The sequence below is a fragment of the Gymnoscopelus microlampas genome (genome assembly GCF_963454915.1).
Source record: "Gymnoscopelus microlampas genome assembly, chromosome: 8".
Taxonomy (NCBI): Eukaryota; Metazoa; Chordata; class Actinopteri; order Myctophiformes; family Myctophidae; genus Gymnoscopelus; species Gymnoscopelus microlampas.
Genome location: NC_139945.1, coordinates 10,190,303 through 10,209,818, shown reverse-complemented (window position 1 = coordinate 10,209,818; position 19,516 = coordinate 10,190,303). Strand labels below are relative to the sequence as shown.

The 19,516-nt window shown below is 46.1% G+C and overlaps 1 protein-coding gene across 2 annotated transcripts in view; it reads right to left on the bottom strand.

Annotated features, from left to right (window-relative positions):
• Positions 1–19,516, bottom strand: part of cdon (cell adhesion associated, oncogene regulated) — a 53,507-nt gene that overhangs the window by 16,146 nt on the left and 17,845 nt on the right. For both annotated transcript variants that reach the window (XM_084065090.1, XM_084065091.1), the window contains exons 2-8: positions 13,318–13,437; positions 12,760–13,038; positions 10,498–10,644; positions 9,382–9,525; positions 8,632–8,928; positions 7,247–7,516; positions 402–697 (exon numbers count right to left, since the gene is read on the bottom strand). In XM_084065090.1, the coding sequence (XP_083921216.1) occupies positions 402–697; positions 7,247–7,516; positions 8,632–8,928; positions 9,382–9,525; positions 10,498–10,644; positions 12,760–13,038; positions 13,318–13,390 (1,506 nt within the window). In that variant the 5' untranslated portion in view covers positions 13,391–13,437. The remainder of the gene's footprint in view (positions 1–401; positions 698–7,246; positions 7,517–8,631; positions 8,929–9,381; positions 9,526–10,497; positions 10,645–12,759; positions 13,039–13,317; positions 13,438–19,516) is intronic.

The window sequence follows — 19,516 nt, the reverse complement described above, 5'->3', positions numbered from 1 at the left end:
ATCGGCTATTTTCAACGAAGATATTTAATGTAGGGCGAAAACAGAAACGTCACTAGTGTAGAGGTATGGTTAATGAGATCATGACAAGAGTTAGCAGTTGGTTTGGGCGTACACATTGGATTATTAGACAATGGATGAGATGTACCGTCTCAACCATAAGAAAATAGGAGCAGCATTTCATTCTTCAATATCAAGACACTTTATTTGTAGAAGTGCGATTCACATACAGTATAATTTGGAGGAAACATGTACAAAAATATAAGTAAGTTGTGTACACAGAATGTGCACTATTTGTACACAATTTGCTAGATTTAGCCAGAGATCTGAGCCCCATGATAAGTACGAAAGGTGCTGTATATTATTCATCATATATTATTAGTAATGTTCCCTCCCAAACCCACCTTGCGGTATTTGACGAAATAGGCGTTGATTGGGCTTCCCCCGTCGCGCCCCGCCCTCCACTCCAGGTCGTAGAGGTCAGGCTTGTGGGTCTGAGGCGGGCTGATGATGATGGGCGCCTCCGGCGTGGGCCGCTCGGCACTCCTGTCGGCGGGCAGAACGATCGCCTCCCCCCCGAGCCCCTCCTCCTCTTCCTCTTCGGGTAAGAGCAGCTCCTCGCCTTCGTCGCTCTGCATGGGGTGGAGTGAGGGCGACGCCTCCAGGAGCCCGCCGCCGGTGGTAGAGTCCGGTTGAGACTCTGTGAAGCACACAACATCAGGAGGTCTCAAAACACTTAATTTGATAGCAACAGTGGAGAGAGACAGCAAATGGCAGGAGAAAGAGATGGGGAAGGACATGCAGAAAAAGCTTCACGGATCGGATTCTAACCCTGGCTGGCTGCGCAAGTATGGAACCTTAACGATGTCCGCTCCACACCAAAACTCTGGTGTTCATTGAAAAACAACTAAAACGCAATGAATACACGGCAACACATTGCAAGCTCGCAGACTGGCTATTTTCGACATCATGACACCATCGTACATCAAAGTATAAAATACGGCTTGAAACTAGTCCCTAACCGAGTATATTCCTTTCGCATCAGCAGACCTAGCAAACCACACCCTCATCATTTTCACTTCCCTTTGGCTGGGTGAAAGTGACGTTCACCCGCGCACCTGCAGCCAGTCTGTTTACATTATGGAGCTAGATAGCCCGCTAACATCAGCTAGCCTAACAAGCACGTTATTGAATGGTTCAGTGTATAATTTGGAAAGGAGGTGATAACTTATTCGGTCCACCATGGCTTGCCAACTCAGAAGGGGGCGTTTGTTGACACACGAGGCCATCGGCTGCACAGCGAGGTCACACACTCATCGTGGTACGCCTCACGAACCTCAAGGCGAAACTCAAGGCCAACCCAATAAGGGGGGAAAAAATACGCTGTGAGCTTGTACATCTGCTATTTTGACAAATTTTGAATACACAAATCTTCTCTTCTGGGGGTCTCTGGCACAAAATATTTTCAGATGGAGGTTCGCGGCCAAATACATATCAATTAGGGGGTCCTTGACACAAAAAAGTTTGATTTACCACTGATGTAAAAGACGTGAGTGTATATACCTGAGAGGTGGGACTACGTGGCCCTGGCGGGGAGGCCCTCGGCCAGGCCGGAAGCGCTGGAAAGTTTTAGATTTCGGGAACGAGCCTTTTCGATCTCCATAAAATAACAAGAAAAGGGCTGGCTTCCCGCAGCGGTACATAATCAGGCTTTGTTTGTGTTTTTCATTAAGGACTACGGCAGTGCACCTGGGGAAATTATGCGAGCCGGGAGCGTTATTACGGCTGACACCGGTTTGGCAGAGACCCGGGGATGGAATTCTTTTTTTCCCTCCTTCTTCTCTTTTTCTTCCACAGACGCGTGTGTGTGTGTGTGTGTGTGTGTGTGTGTGTGTGTGTGTGTGTGTGTGTGTGTGTGTGTGTGTGTGTGTGTGTGTGTGTGTGTGCGTACTTGTATTACTATACTTGTGAGGGCCAAAGGTCCCCACAAGTAGAGAAATATTTGAGAAATAGACTTTATGAGAAACAATTTCCTGGTCCCCACAAAATAAATGGTTGTTTTAGAGTTAGGCTTACAGTTGGGAAAATATCCAGGATGGGGTTCGGGTTAGGATTAGACATTTAGAGGTTAGGTTTACGAGGTGGGGATGGAGTTATGCCTGATTTATACTTAGTTGTGTGCCGGTGCCGTGAACCGAAAATAGGCATTCTCCAAGCTCACACAACGCATTATGAGCTTGTAGATCGGCTATTTTCAGCTTCTAGGGTTGGAGTTAAAAATAGCAAAACAACTGTAAAACATTCATAACATTTAACGTCCCCACAAGTATAGTATAGTAATACAAAATGTGTGTGTGCGCGTACACCAGCACCACTAGCCTCTAAAGGAGGGGAAAAAGAGAGAAAAAAAAGAGAGCGGCAGCATAATTGAATATTTCAACGTAAACAAGTTGAAAGAGGAGGTTGGGAGAGGGGGGTGGGGGGGGGGGGCGGAGAGGCGGGGCCGCAGGGGGGCACACACCCCCGCGGGATGTGTGGGTGGGTGTGCCCCTCTCCCCGACTCGTCTTTCTGGAGGCGTTTCTTTCGGTGTGCGGCACCGCACACCGGTTCACTTTACAAAACAAACAGGCCCGGAGCTGGTAACACTAGACACTGATCCCGGGCCTGCTGCCAGCTGCCACGCATTCCACACACTGACCATTAAAATACCGGAGAGAGAGAATGAGACCCCGCCACTATGTCCACTACTAGTACCACACTGCTTCTCAACCTGTGGGCCGGGGCCTCACTGGCGGGCCGCAAGGGTATTGCAAGTCCCCGTCCCCCCCCCCCAAATAATTGGCAAAACAAAAAAGATTTAAATGATAATATGACATGAATATTACAAAATAAGTGTCACTTTTTCAATAGTTTATAATTCTACTCCATTACTAATCTCAGATGCAAATATTGTACTTTTACTCCACTACAATTATTTTAAATCTTTATTTACAGGTTACTTTGTGGCTCTAGATTATTATTGCAAATAAACATACATTGACCAATTAAGCCCTGTATTATTGTGTATATACATATATATATATATATATATACAAATATGCTATTTGGAATTAGCAGATAGTGTGCTTTTGCTCAAGTAAATATATATTTATATCTATATTGTGGCATTGCTACTTTTACTTAAGTAAAAAAAATCACACCCAGTGTGATGTGAGCGGTGATATTTATGAGTTATTCATTTCATCATGCATCTTGCTAGCCAATCACAGTACGTCCTGCGAAGCTTAGCCAATGGGCGTGTTTTCCACAGCATGGCGTCACAGCGAAAGACAAATTTTCACGACGGAGAGAAAAACTTTCACCACGGATGGGTCCTAAACCCACTTATAGGAGCAGTTGCACCGCTCAAAAATCGGTTTACTTCTCCCACCACTTGGGGGGGGGGGGGGGGGGGGGCTGGGTGCTCCATTCTGGACAGGACCCAGCCCAGAGTCTGGCTGTGCAAATATGTTGCAACTATAGTAATATTTAACTGAAATATCACAATAGCCCCCCCCCCCTAATATTGCAAAACCAAACCAAAAGGCCACACTTCATTTGCCTGCATATTTGTGCAGGGACTGCCTCCACACTTGGGACAGTCCTGAATGTTCCATTCAAACCTGCAAGGGTTAAATGAAGAGGCTCCGCGCGTTCTGCTAGCAACTTGGTAAAGCGGGGCCAGGGTTGCTGGTTCAATTCCCTGTCGTGGAGCTCGGCACAAGTTCTTCATCCTTCAAGCAAACACAGCAGCTGATTTCACTCTTTATTTCTGGTTTGCAGGTCTGCTAACCACTCTTGTCTGTTGTGAACTTATAGATCGGCTATTCTTCTTATTGTTTTTATTGCTTTTTATACTCTGTTCTTTGCTTGCTTTTACAGTAAATAACCTCATTTTTATCCTGTTCTTTATGACTTGCTTGCTTTTACAGTACATGCTACATACTGTTCAATATTATGACTCTGTTGGGCCATGCTTTTTGTAATCTCTGCATCATTGAGAATGAGGGTCCTGCCCTCAATGTATTTCAGAGAAAACAAATAAAGGTTGAATTAATGAAAAATGCCTATTCTGGGGGGAATCATTCGCAACAAAAGCTACAAAGAGATTTGGTGTAGACGGAAAAAAGCAGTCCAAGTACAGTTGTAACTCAGGTCAGTTTTACTAAGAATAGAGGGTTTAAGTGCTTAAGTGGTTAATTAGAGAAGTGTGCTGGTGGAGCGTTTGGCTGGAATGAAAGTCCTGCAGGAACTTGGCTCTGCAGCATGGCAGTGGAAGGTGTCATGGAACGAGGCCAGGGTGGGCGGCGATACGTTGACACAGCATGCGCTGTCCCCACCGCCACATCAACGGCATGGTGGCTGGTACCCGCGGTCCCACCCTATGGACTGGGACAGCGCTCGTCCATGCGGTGTCACGAGTCAAACTAAGCGATGGGGGGGTTTGTTTTGGCTTCGGAATAGCACACATGCAGTGCGATTTAAAAAGAAAACGTTTTGGCTCTTGGAGCTTGTAGATTCGGCTGAGAGGTACGAGTTTGATGAGGAGGATGACAGGCTAGCTGGGGGGGGGGGAGGCGGGCCAGTCGATCTCCTCTTCCCTGCAGTGCACAGGAATCGAAAGCGAGTTTTCCAGCAGCATCCCACTGATCCCATTCCCAGGGAGCATGAGCTTGAGCAAGATAATTAACTCATTGAGACCTGGAACTGTGTCATTTTTAGATTTGAGCTAAGAAAGCATTATTTTACACTTTGGGCTATTAAAAAATAGCAGATATACAAGCTCATAGCGCGGCACTGAGTGCCGCGCTACGAGCTTGTAGATCTGCTATTTTTGAAAAATCGTGAAAATGTGTGCAAATCTTTGAATATATATATTTTTAAAGCGAACATTTTTAACTGAAATCTTTGCTTCTGGGGGTCCCTGGAACAAAATATTTTGATGGGGGTCCGCGGCCAAATACATATCATTTTGGGGGTCCTTGACATGAAAAAGATTGAGCACCACTGATATAGAAACATACGTTTTTCAGAAAACTGTTGGGATTTAGGAGACATGTAGAATCGGCTTCAGGTCTCAATCATAGACTGTATAAATGAGATGGACAAACCCACTCCGCTGCTTTCTACAGACCGAAAATGAAGCCGATTGTTCCAAGACTGTAGGTCCGCCATCTTTCAATACGCGTCAGAATGAGACCAGACCATTATTGGTTGGGTAGCTTGTCAATCAAGAGCGGGGGGCGGGGAATGAATGCTATTGGTTGTGTAGCTTGTCAATCAAATCATCCCGCCCCTCCTAGAGAATAGCCTACTTTATCGTCAATTTTATAATAAATAGGACCATAATTTAGCAAAACGCATATCCTGATGATTGAAAGGAGACTTTAAACTAGCGACTGGAAGCATATAGAATTTATGACCATTTTTATTACAGTAAGAAAATCTAGTCTAAAGTTTGTCAAAAAACCCATTCACTTGCGTTAAAATAAATTCTTTCTGACACCGCAGGTCGGCGCAGGGTAAAACAGCGCCACTCTGGCCATTTTGTCGGCCTCATCGTAAATATCTAAGACTTGCCCCTTGGTCTCAATGGGTTAACCTCCAGATGCTCCCGACGAAGAGGTTGGTGCCTTGCATGGTTTTCTCCGCCGTCGGTGCGTGTGAATGGGTGAATGTAATGCACATTGTCAAGCGCTATATAAAAAGGCACCATTTATAAACGACACAAAGCGTTTATATCTCCCTGAGCGGAGGTTTACCACGGTGCCTGCAGGGAGACGGATGAGACCCGACGCAAGCTGACCTTATCACGGTGGAAATATCCTCTCTTATCGAGGTTCACGTCTAACGTTCTTATTTTCGCGGATAAACAAACACGCCCCAAAACGAACGTGAAACCCAGCCGCCTCGCATAAGAATACATTCTTCTTCCTTTTTTTCCGGCAAAAAAACTCACTCGCCCACCCGAAATCCTTGCTGATTTGAACTCCTTATATCTGTACCGGTATTCATCATTTTGTAAGATAGAGGGGGCTGGCTGAGAAATGGGGAGCTAGCGGAATGGAGGAATGGGGGGGGGGGGCTAGTCTGAGAGAGAGAGAGAGAGAGAGAGAGAGAGAGAGAGAGAGAGAGAGGTTGGGGGGGAGACGATGAGTTAATAAATAAAAGGCAGTTGTGTATGATGTTGACAGCCGGGTGGTCTGGACCCCGTCATAACCCTCCACGGTAACTCCTTTACATTCCAGCGACCGGGGGCTTATCCCTGACGGCGTGCACAAAGCTCACTCTCACGCTCGAGCTCGAGCTCAGCCCCCCGGGCGTGGGGGGGGGAGGAGGAGGGCAGCCTTGGAACCTAGCAGCACTCTAAACTCTATAGCTCTCCACCGGCACTGCTCACAAGAAGTAAGTAAAAAAAAAAAAAAGAAAAGCAGACCCAAGCCAGGCCAGGCCAGGCCTCCCTGCAGACGGCAGCTTCCAGGCTCAACACTAGACCTTAACCCTTTGTAACACTGTCAATATAGCTACCTCAACAGCAGCAAACTGTTACCGTAAGTCAGTGATTCTCAATCTGTTTCATTTCAATAACCCCACCCCCAGTTTCACATGCATTAGGCCACGGACCCCAATTTAATACCACTTTTTTAATCCCTGGGATTACAATCCCCACAATAATCCTCAAATCTGTAAGGGTCCATTTCGGCCCCTGGTAGTCCCCGGACCAGATGTTGAGAAACAGCGCTTTAAAAGAGTGTCTCATTCGACTGTTAGTGAGGCTGTCAGGGTAGGAAGTGGACATTCTTCAAAAACTAACATTCAACCAAGTTTAAATGTAAAAGTCATCTGAATGTCCCTTTAGGGAAGCTGACAAAGATGCCATGTTATCTTATAAACTAAGGATGGGACCCGCCAAATAACACTGACCTTATAGTACACGGTGATGTAAGCAACACAGCTGCAACTAATCAAATTAATAACGGGTGTGTTTTTAGTTTTTAGGAGTGTCAATACTGTCATGCTCACACATTGGCATGCACTTGGCTCTGGACACACCTATGACAATCTAACACACTCATTATTGATTTGTTTGTTGCAGCTGTGTTGCTTACTAGTCTTAATCTGCTGTAGTTTTTAACCTGATGAACCTGGTTTCATGCCCCTTTAACTAGCTTATTGGCCAAACTGGGAAGGGAAGAAAAGGCTACTTACGTGACTGGACGCTGAGCATGCCAGAGGACTGCGCTGAGCCAATCCCATTGTCCAGCAGGCACTGGTACACGCCCTCGTCCCGGAACGTCACGTCTGCGACGACGAGCGAGGATCCAGAGATCTGGACCCGGTGCGAGGGGGCGACAGGGTGAGCGTTCAAGAGCCAGGTGGCGTTGGGGGCGGGGTTACCTCTGGAGGTGCAGGTAAAGCTTGCAGAGGAGCCCAGAGAGGCGGTTTGGTCGGTCAGACCCGTCACAATCGACGCAGGCTCTGTGAAGGACAAGACGAGACATGGCAACCATGATGACGGTCCTACACCCTGGTATCTACTGCCTCTGCATGAACACTGCTTTCCCAACACAACCGAAGGGTTACAGGTGCTGTAAGTGACATTTTTGGGGTTCAAACCTAAAAAGGTTTTTTGTTAAAAAGTTAGAGCTCTATTATTCTGATAGTAATCATTGCTATAGAGTGTTTCTTCAGAAACAGACGACACCCCATCTCTCCAGCTCTTTAATAAACATAAAATACTTTTTCATTTGATGCACCAATTTCATTCAATCCGGAGAGAGAAACCTTTGTTTTTGTTTCATCACTTCCAATGCACTTTTAAAAAATAGCGTTAAATATAGAGATATTTAACAGAAATTTTGAACAAAATCATATCACTTATACGACCTTGTTCCAGCCTTAACTCATCTCACCAGGAGAAAGGCATTGGAAAAGAACAAAGTGTCTATGGGGAGGGACTTTCCTATTTTTACCAATTAAAACACAGTTTTCATGCCCTAGGAATATAAATAAATCTGCACATTATCAACGTGGGGCGTTACTTCCTGTATTTCCGCTTAGGACACTTTCAGTAGCAGTTCTTCATATTGACCACGTCACCAGGGACCAATGAGAGCTAAACATCACTGTATTTCATTCATCAGGATTTTCAACATCACCTCTACAGTATATCGTCTCTGTCGGGTGGAAACCTCATATGCCCAAAACCTTTTTTCAAATGTCTAAAAATCTTTTGAAAATAGCTGATCTACAAGCTCACAATGCGTCGCATCACGACATATTGTGAGCTAATAGATCGGCTATTTTCAAATGGCCGAAATGTATATAGGGCTGAAGTGGTTAATGTATGTTTTGTAATAATAATCAAAGTAACTAGTAACTAAAGTGGTCAATATTGTAAAGGTACAATATTTGCCTCTGAGATGTAGTGGAGTGAAAGTACTGAAAATTGGAAATACTCCAGTAAAGTAAAAAATACCTCAAAATTGTACTTAAGTGTAGTACTTTAGTAAATGTATTTAGTTACTTTCCACCACTGATGACTCAGAGGCTGCTGACACATTCAGGCACTCATCAAACCCCTGGCTCCGTACCTTGCACATTCACAGTATAGTTGGCGCTGACGATGACTCCGCCCTCCGTCTTGACAGTGCATTGGTAGCTTCCTTCGTCGCTCCTCTTCACCGAAGCGAGGGCCAGGTTGTTGTGTCGCCGCAGGTGGCCGGGTCCCCCCGTCGCCACTTCCTTCCCGTCCTTCAGCCAATGGGCCGCCGGCGCCGGACTGCCGCCGGTCACGACACACTCCAAGGTCAGCGGCTGCGCCGGTTCCACTGTTATTGTCCGCGGGGTGGTGGGGTACGCTATCCGCACCGGAGACCCATCTTCTCCGTCTGTACACAAAGAATGGACCACACAGCAAAAGTGTTAATTTAACCGGGTTACGTTAACCTGTTGCTGTGCAGTTGAGAGTGCTACACATAAAGAGAATATAAAACACTTTTTTGTTAGTACTATAATCCTTTTTGAGTGGTGCCAACCACTCCTATATCTGACTTTGTCCGTGTGTCCGTATGTATGCATGTATGTCTGTCCAATAAACAAACATTGATGACAACATCAATACGGGGGTCAATACGGGGCTCATCAAAGGCACCACTCTCTTCACACAGGGTGTGATTTTTTACTTTTAGTGTGACTTAAGTACACACACACACACACACACACACGCGCGCGCGCGCAAAGGTTGTCGGCGTGTTAAGAAATGGTATCGTAGCTGAAAGCACATCCATTCTTCGAAGCTTCATTTCGAACTTTAACCCGTGTTAGAAAAAATGCAGACTTACGTTTCAGTGACAGCTTAGTGCCATGAGCCTGGGTGCGCGTCTCCCCGGTAACAGGGTTGTAGGCGCCACATTTATACATGCCCTGGTGCTGCGCGGAAAAGGAGACGATCTGAAGGTTCCCCGACGGAAGGACTAAATAGTCACCTGGAAAGACAAGGAGAGGATGTGCGACTGACTGATCACTGTCATTGTATGTCTGGTATCGTCACTGTTCAGCAGAAATCTTGTACGTCCAAAACCTTTACTTTACCTTTACTAAAGTAACAGTAACAGAAAATCTCAGAAATAGCATCGATACTTTTGCGCGCCACTGTCATACGACAAAATATATAATAGGGCATTCATTTATAGAAAAAATCATGGAAAGACGGAATATGGAGATACGAGGTTTCTGCCTGACAGCGACGATGATGTGCCACTGTTGCACCTCATGCAGACACGGTGCTGTCATTGATTGTAGTGACTGACATTTCTGACGTTCAGATCCATTTACCTTATCGGTTGCTGTCGGGCAGAAACCTTTCATCTCCATATTTTCACTTTTTGTGTTTTTTCGTAAATTAACACCCTACTTGATCATACTACAGCGTCACACGAAAGCATCAAAAGTAGCCGATCTGCAAGCTCAAAACGCGGCGCGAAGCGACGCGTTTTGAGCTTGTAGATCGGCTACTTTTGCAATTATTTTTATTTGAATCCTGAAAAGAAACAGTTTTGTAACATATGAGGTTTCCACCCGACGTTATATTCTATCCTCTATTTTATTTTCTATTCTGTAAACATACTTCCACTTTACATTAGTCGAAGATCAACAATTGTATTATGAGACAAAATAAGCATTGCCATGAGGGCAAATTAACAATCTTTATGATTTTATGATGAATTGTTACTTTTGTGTTTTGTATTGTACATTTGTGTTGTGTTTCACAAGTTAATGGTATTAAAATATGAATGAATAAAAACTATTGCATCACAAGAAACTTGCCGTCCATCATAAAACAATACATAATAATAAATAATAATAATAATAATAATGAAGAAAAACATATATATTTTTACAGAATGAACAGATAACAGAATGAAGTATTATTCCATGCAGGGTTATTAAAACAATACCTGTGGAGGCTTCGAGCCGCTCCCCTCGTACCCTGAGTCTGGGTAGCGCTGGAGGAACGCTGTGGGGCAGAGGGCACTCGATCATAACGGTACTGCCCTCCTGCACCGCTACGGAACGCCTGCGACTCTCCTCGTATTCAGATATTTCTAGAGAGAGGGTGAGCGAAGGAAAAGAGACAGAGAGAGAGACAAAGACAGAGGTGGAAGGTGGAGAAAAGATAATCTTCAGTTACAATCACTATGGAGTATCTGTGCATGCAGCCGCAATCTTAACCCATTCAGTCCGGGAACGCATCTTGTGTCATTTTAGATTTGCGCTATAACCATTATTCTATATACTTTTGCTATTCAAAAATAGCAGATCTACAGCATGTAGATCTGCTAGTTTTGAAAAATAGTGGCAATTTTTGCAAATCTTTGAATATATATATATTTTTAAGCGAACATTTGCAACTCAAATCTTTGCTTCAGGGGGTCCCTGGAACAACATGTTTTACTAATGTTTGCTTTAAAAAATATATATTTAAAGATTTGCACACATTTTCAAGATTTTTCAAAAATAGCAGATCTGCAAGCTCATAGCGCGACACTCGGTGTCGCGCTATGAGCTTGTATACAGTATCTGCTATTTTTAGCGGTGCCAACCGCTCTATATCTGACTGTGTCCGTGTGTCCGGGTGTCCGTGTGTCTGTCCGGGTGTGTGTCTGTCCCATAAACAAATATTGATGACAACATCAATACGGGGCTCATCAAAGGCACCGCTTCCTTCACACAGGGTGTGATTTTTGAATAGCCAAAGAAATCTAAAATGACACCGGACTGAATGGGTTAATAGGTGAATCTGCGCTGTCCATCTAAGCAGATGGACATTTACTCTTTGCGTATGTGCTCAACTGTGCTCGCTGCTACGACAATGACATCTCCTCAGTCACCAAACTCCCTCCGCCTGCCCAGCCTCCTCCTGTGGTAGCATTTACCTTAGCTTTCACTGCTGGTATGTCAGCATGTCATGCAATGCAGTTTCACATGTATTGTATATGTTCTTTAAATATCTAAGTATATAGCCCTATGAGGGGTTCATATGTCTTACTGTGTCCATGTCATAACAGTATCTTTAAGCTCTGCTTCAGTGGGGTTCATGATCTCAGTATGTATGTGTGTGTCCCGCTTGCACAGATTGTTCTGGAATGTAACCAGAGCAGCGCCACATCCCCAAACACAATGCAATACCACTGCAATACACGGTTTTCATCTTCGACTGAAACCGAGGCAGATCTGAGCTGAGAACGGATGGCGTTAAGGAGTTGGATGGTGTCGGACGGCTTTGTTTATTGTTCTAGCGGCTAGCCAATGATTCCATGAACTGCTGATACAATAGTGGGTTGAGGTCGCCGCCCCCCCCCGCCCACACAGCGCGGTCCAGAGCCGCCCGCGTCCCGGCGGGAACATATTGTGCCACACAGGAAGCTCCAGAGGCTCATTAAGGATACCGGCGTGGAAGGGCCGCTTGGACGCGGACCAGAGTTAAAGAGCTTCCAGCTCACTGCTTCCTTCCTCACGCTGTTTCTGCGGGCAGCCGAGGCCGGAGGAACTCCTCGCTGAGTGCTTTACACTCCAGAAGTGGCCCTTTTCCGATGCGTAAAAGCCACTTCCTTCCTTTGCCGCCGAAGTACTTTGAAGTGAACGGGAGCCCCGGGAAGTCAGAGCGTTTTCGCCGTGAGTGTGTGTCTGCGCGTGTCTGCGCGTGTCCCATTTCATGTGAAGTGTGTCGTTTTGTAGATTCGTGCACACACGGTACGCTATGGAGGCGGATTCACACCCCGCAGCATGCATGTGCAAACGTACATTGTACACGTAACCATTATTTTATATACTTTGGCTATTCAAAAATAGCAGATCTACAAGCTCGTAGCACGGCACCGAGTGCCGTGCTACGAGCTTGTAGATCTGCTATTTTTTTTTTATTGTGTTTTTTTTTGCAAATCTTTGAATATATATGTATTTCTAAAGCGAACATTTACAACTCAAATCTTTCCTCCTGGGGGGTCCCTGGAACAAAACATTTCACAAATGTTCGCTTTAGAAAATACATATTCAAAGATTTGCACACATTTTCTAGATTTTTCAAAAATAGCAGAACTAAAAGCTCACAGCACGTACACGTGCACATTGTATTTCACGTGCATGTGAATGCAGAGGAGGGCTGCTGCTGCTGCATTCACTCCCCACAGGCGTACGTCCAGAGTTTTGTACATACACACCTGCTATGGCCACATGTATATGTCGACTGGCGATGGCGGGTCCGTGGTCCAGGCGAGCCACGCACTGGTAAACGCCCTCGTGGTCGCGTTGCAGAGAGTGGATGGTGAGAGAGGCGCGGTTGAGTTCCAGGCCGGGCGGACCGGCGAGCTCCAGAGGCAGGCCCCGGAAGCGCCACGACACCGCGGCCGTCAAAGGGTTCACCGAGCAGCGCAGGCGCACCACGGACCCCCGCACCTGTACCACCGAGGTGGGCTCCGAGCGGAACGTGGGATATTGAGCTGGCGGAGAGAAAAAAAACGGGGGACAAAATAAGAGAGCGGTTTTGAGTTAGGCATGTGAAGTACGCCAGATGTCAGATTTTGTTTTTCGTGTGTTTTTCATCACGTTTTTACATTACATTTTTACACTGCGTTAATCCCGCAGGAGAAATTCTGTTTCAGCTTCACCCTGCTGATGACTGCTCAGATTGTCATGGGTTAAATAGAACAAACAAAGATATATATATATATATATATATATATATATACACACAAACACATGCACATGGGGGGTCTCACCTGAGCAGCTGATGAGGAGGGTCTGACTGAGCCACAGCACGGCGGACAGGACCACCCCCAGCCCAACATCCATGGTGTTCTTTCACCCCCGCTCGGCGCTGTGCTGGTGCACCCCTTCGTCTGTTCAAACAACAACACACACACACACACACACACACACACACACACACACACACACACACACAACGTTCATGTTCCTCCATGTCATACCATTTGATTCCTTCCATCTTTAGTATCGTTTGGATGAGCCAATTAATCCATTAAGACCGCATCTGTGTCATTTTAAGATTTCTTTGGCTATTCAAAAATAGCCCATCTACAAGCTCATAGCGCGGCACTTTGGTGCCGTGCTATGAGCTTGTAGATCTGCTATTTATTTATTTTTAATTGTGAAGATGTATGCAAATACTAAATATTTTGAGATGGGGGTCCGCGGCCAAATACATATGATTTTGGGGGTCCTTGACAATTATGAAGAAGTTTGAGCACCACTGATATTATAGCAACATAGGTTTTTCAGAAACCTGTTAGGATTTAGGACAGGGGTCTTCAACAGGGGGTCCGGGACCCCTAGGGGGTCCTCAGAGTTACTACAGGGGGTCCGCCAAATCTTTGTGATATGATTTTCTTTTTCACATTAACCACTTGAACCCTTATCATCCCTTTTCTGAGGAGAACTTTAGCCAAAAATAGCAGATCTACAAGCTCACAACGCCTCGGGCTGCGAGGCGTTGTGAGCTTGTAGATCGGCTATTTTTGGGAAAGAGATATAGGTGTAGAGGGAAAAATCTGAAACACACTTTTATACAATATAGAGGGGGTCCCTGCTTCATCTCTCTCTCAGCTAGGGGGTCCTTGGCCTGAAAAGGTTGAAGACCCCTGATTTAGGAGAATCCCCAGAAGCAAAGATTTCTGTTAAAAAATGTTCGCTTTAAAAAATATATATATTATATTCAAAGACTTGCACCAATTCTCATGATTGATTTCCCGGTCTTAATGTTTTAAGGCCGCAGCGACTTTAGCCTGTAAAGTGACGGTGAAGTAAGGTGTGTCAAGAGAAGGGCAAAAAAGGAACCTCAGGTATCAGGTATATGAGTCAACTGGTAGACAGACACATAATATTATGAGAGATCTCAGAGAGCCAATCAGGGCACCACGGCAATCTGGTACCATGGACATTGCACTGCTTGGTGAGGGGCGGCCCATGGGCTAATAAACCTCTTTTGGCTGTAAATTAAGACAGTGTGCCCATCTCATGACTGCCTGCTCAAACGCACCTGTCCATTGAAGTAGGATGTGCAAAAGGACTGAACCCCATTAAAACCGGGAAACGCATCTGTGTGACCACTTAAACCATCATTTTATGCTTTGGCTATTAAAAGAAATGTGAAAATGTGTGCAAATCTTTGAATATAAATATTTTTAAAGCAAACATTTTTAACTAAAATCTTTGCTTCTGGGGGTCCCTGGAGCAAAATATTTTGAGATGGGGGTCCGCGGCCAAACACATATAATTTTGGGAGAACCACTGATATAACAACATACGTTTTTCAGAAAACAAAAAGACATATGTAGAATCGGAACCTCAGGCCTTAATGAGTTAATAATGAGCGTGTGCCTTATTAAATCATGAGTTATCTAAACCCAAACAGTACATCTTGAAATGATACCCGTAGTCAAAAAACACAAGATATGGAACACACACAAGCATTTACATTTTGGTGACATTTTTAAAAGAAATCCCTCCATGATGCTGTAGGTCACTAAAAAGGATTATTCCATTACTAAAATCTTAATTTGACTAATTTTCAGTTGACCGATTAAGCGAAGAAAGGCTTCGCCCCCCCCCTATAGAGCCAGCCGAGTCTGTGACAATAAGGGAACAACAAGAAGGACACTGCAGCAAAGACCCCCTACACACACACACACACACACACACACACACACACACACACACACACACACACACACACACACACACACACACACACACACACACACACACACACACACACACACACACACACACACACACACACACACACGCACACACACAAGGCTGCCGTGTTAAGTGGTCGGGCCGCGGACACTTTGGAGATGCTCAAGAGGGCCCTGATCCAGTTAAGGCTGGGAACCACTGCGTTGGAAGATTACAACAACAGGTACACCCCGGCGTCCTGAATGCCACCGTTACCTCCTCCTATAGCCTGGGCCTAAGCCAATCAGAGGGCAGAGAGGAGTGAAGAAAACTTATTAGGGCCAACACCCCCCCCCCTGCCCTAATCTTCACGACACATTCCCTTTACACAGCCCTTGATCTCCACACACCCCCCACATCCCACCCCACAGAGATCCGTCCATCCCGTCCCTCCCTCCACCGTGCAAGTGAGTCTCTACCCGGGTTTGGAATGTCCAGCCTCTTTACCCCACTGTGCACGCACGCACACACACACACAAACACACACAGTAGAAGAGACTCTCGCCTCTTAATATCACTCTCTTGTCACAGTGTGTCGTTTCCTCACATGCTCACTGTAGCCTGAAGTGCTGGGGGCCCTCCGCACGCACACGCCCACACACACAAGCACGCGCGCACACACACACACACACACACACACACACACACACACACACACACACACACACACACACACACACACACACACACACACACACACACACACACACACACACACACACACACACACACACACACACACACACACACACACACACACACACAAGGGAAGACACAGACAGAGAGACAGAAAAGAAAAGAATAGAAAAGGAGTGGAGTGGAGGGCGATGTAATTAGGGGCATTCCTGTCTTTTTGAACCCTGCCCTCCCCTCCTACAGTGGAACCTTCTCTCCTCTTCTTTCTGTCTCGTCTCTCCTCTCTCTCCTCTATGTGTCCTCTCTCTGTATCTCCCCACTCCTCTCCTCTCTCTGTCTCGTCTCTCTGTCTCTCCCCTCTCTTCTCCTCTCTCTGTCTCTCCTCTCTCTGTCTCCTCTCTCTGTCCCTCCCCTCTCCTCTCTCTGTTTCTCCCCTCTCCTCTCCTCTCTCTGTCTCGTCTCTCTGTCTCTCTCCTCTCCTCTCCTCTCTCAGTCTCTCTGTCTCTCTCTGTCTCACTCTCTGGGTAATCCTGGATGGCAGCCTTTGATCTAGGGTTCAAGGATGGTAACCGGGGTCGTGGGGCCCGGCTGAAGGGGGTAGCAGTGGGGTTTGGGGGGGGGGGGGGGGTCGACAATGGCCGCCCAGCTGTGATTCACACACACTGGCACTTGAGATGACTTGGAGGATGGACAGACGGACGGATGGACGGACAGAGAGGATGAAGGGTGTAGGTGACATTACAAAAGCCGGGGTGAGATCGTTTGAGCTGAACAGGCTCTCGAACCCGTGGTGATCTCATTTTCCACCCAAACCAAATGTAAACACACACATAATGCTGAAATGCATCATTCTTTTTTCTTCTTTTTTTTTATTGCACTCATGATTTTGCGGTGTGAAATCTGAATTCCTCCAAATATTTTCAGACATATACATACAGTACTTGGAATGTGACCGTGGGTGGGTGCATTGCAGTGAACGATATAAGCTATGGAAGGGCCTAAATATTAACCACTTAAACTCTACGTACTTGACCAGGGACTCTACACAAAATGTCTTCACCGGAAATAGCCGATCTACAAGCTTACAGTATAACGCATCGGATACGCTGCATGATCCATACTGTACAATCCACATGTTAAAGTGTAGAGTCAGAATTCCTTATTCCCGCCCAAATACTCTCATATCATCTCTGTCGGGTGGAAACGTCATTATGTCCATAACTGTTACTTTACAGGATACAAATTCAAAAGTAGCAAAAGTAGCAGATCTACAAGATCAAAAACTCAAGCAGGTCAACACAATGAGCTCATGTTTGTTTCCCTGTTGTCTGTTAACATACTGCTAAATACCAAGCATGCGTACACACACACACACACACACACACACACACAGTGTCAGCCTGTGAGAAGGAGGCAGGAAATAATAAACTCTTGCAGTTCCTAGCTCACGCCCCCCTCTCAGCCCGGGTTCAAAGGTCACCGAGGAGCAGAGAGAAAAGGGTGAACCAGCGGGTGTCTGCTGGCCCTGGCTCCGCCTCCAGAGGTCACGACTGGCCCCAGAAACACACACACACACACACACACACACACACACACACACACACACACACACACACACACACACACACACACACACACACACACACACACACACACACACACACACACACACACACACACACACACACACACACACACAGACCGCAACTACATACTCTGGCCACACAGGTGCAAAAGCAGTTAAAAGAATAACAGCCATCTTGTTAAATAGTAAGCAAGCCTTTAATATAGCAGCTCTCCAAACAGCCACAAAGTGCTTTATTGTCATCAAACAAAGTGGAAGGATGGGTAGAATAGAACCGGAATCAAAACAACCCATATGAACTAAAAACATTACAACATGACTAAAGAGCCCCATATGAACTAAAAACATTACAACATGAATAAAGAGCTTCAAGGCGCTTTTTAAAAATCTATTTGTCTTCCCTCTGGCTTTGAGGCTGTTCCAGATCCCGGGGCCATTTCGGTTTTAAATACTGCTCGGTTGAAAAGGAATCTTTTCACTTTTATCCAAACACACAACTCTTCATAACGTGTCTGCGGAGTGACGCGCTGACATCTTTAACACGGGACACGGAGCTGCGTGCGCGCTGCACACACACGCCGCCACACGTGTGCGTGCCGTGCATGCGTCTCCGCCTGCTTCTCCAAGCGCATCAAACCCACATCTTAACGGGCTAGCGTTTCCAACTTCCCACGAGTCGCAACAGGCCCTGCACGCTGCCCCCATTGCCATCAGTGGAAACTATCTCTCTCTCTTTTGGTCTCTCTCTCTCTCTCTCTGCCGGAATAATAATATATAATTACAATAATAACAACGGCGCTATAAAAACGCACAGCGAGAGACGGCGGGCATACTGGCACATGGCACGGTGGGAAAGCAGAAACCGACATTGTAACTCTCTTTCTCTCGCGCGCTGTATCTCTGTCGGCCTGTCGGCCTGTCTGTCTGTCTGTCTGTCTGTCTGTCTGTCTGTCTGTCTGTCTGTCTGTCTGTCTGTCTGTCTGTCTGTCTGTCTGTCTGTCTCTCTCTCTCCTCCATACACAGCAACATTTTGAGTGTTCATTTAATTCTGAGCTAAGTTAAAACGAACATGTACCCCTCTAGCTATACAAGGGCACTGGGTGCCCCTGTGTAAAATAACACACATACACAAACACACACACACACACACACACACACACACACACACACACACACAGCTGCCATATCTGGCCCACGCATCTGGCGTGACGAGGAAGCACAGGGGCATCGTTTCTACTTTTTTTATTTTTTTTCCCTTCTTATCTGTTTGCTTTTTTTTCTCCTGACATCCGCCAGCATGTAGCCAGCCTTAGAAGAAAGGCAGACAGATAGACAGACAGACAGACAGACAGACAGACAGACAGACAGACAGACAGACGGATATCTTGTATCCTTCATCAGAGAGACGAGCATCATGATGCAGGCGGCAGGGCTGCCTGGCAGCCTGACTAGCTGCTTCCCCTCCCCAGACAATACCTGAATGGAATGTCACCTCCATTCACAAAAACACAAAACAAAGGGAGGTCACCTTGTCAAGTGACGGGGCCGTTCCCCTGCTTGCCACCACCCAGTGGCGTGCACAGACATTTTGAGGGGCAGGTTCTCAAGTAAATTATACTTTTTTTTGTTTGTCTGGTCTGCTCTGTTTTCCCTCTACACCTATACCTCTTTGCCAAAAATAGCCGATCTACAAGCCCACAACGCCTCGCAGCGCGAGGCGTTGTGGGCTTGTAGATCTGCTATGTTTGGCTAAAGTTCTCCTCAGAAAAGGGTTGGATGCTAGGTTTCGAGTGGTTATGGTAAAAAGAAAAATCATATCACATAAAGTTTTGGCGGACCCCCTGTAGTAACTCTGAGGACCCCCTAGGGGTCCCGGACCCCCTGTTGAAGACCCCTGCTGTAAACTGGAAAAAAAAAAAACTTTTTTTCCCTTTTTTTCAAAAGGGCACTTCTGGTCAAGAGGGCAAAGGGCAGGTGCTCTAGCACCACCTAGAGTCTAT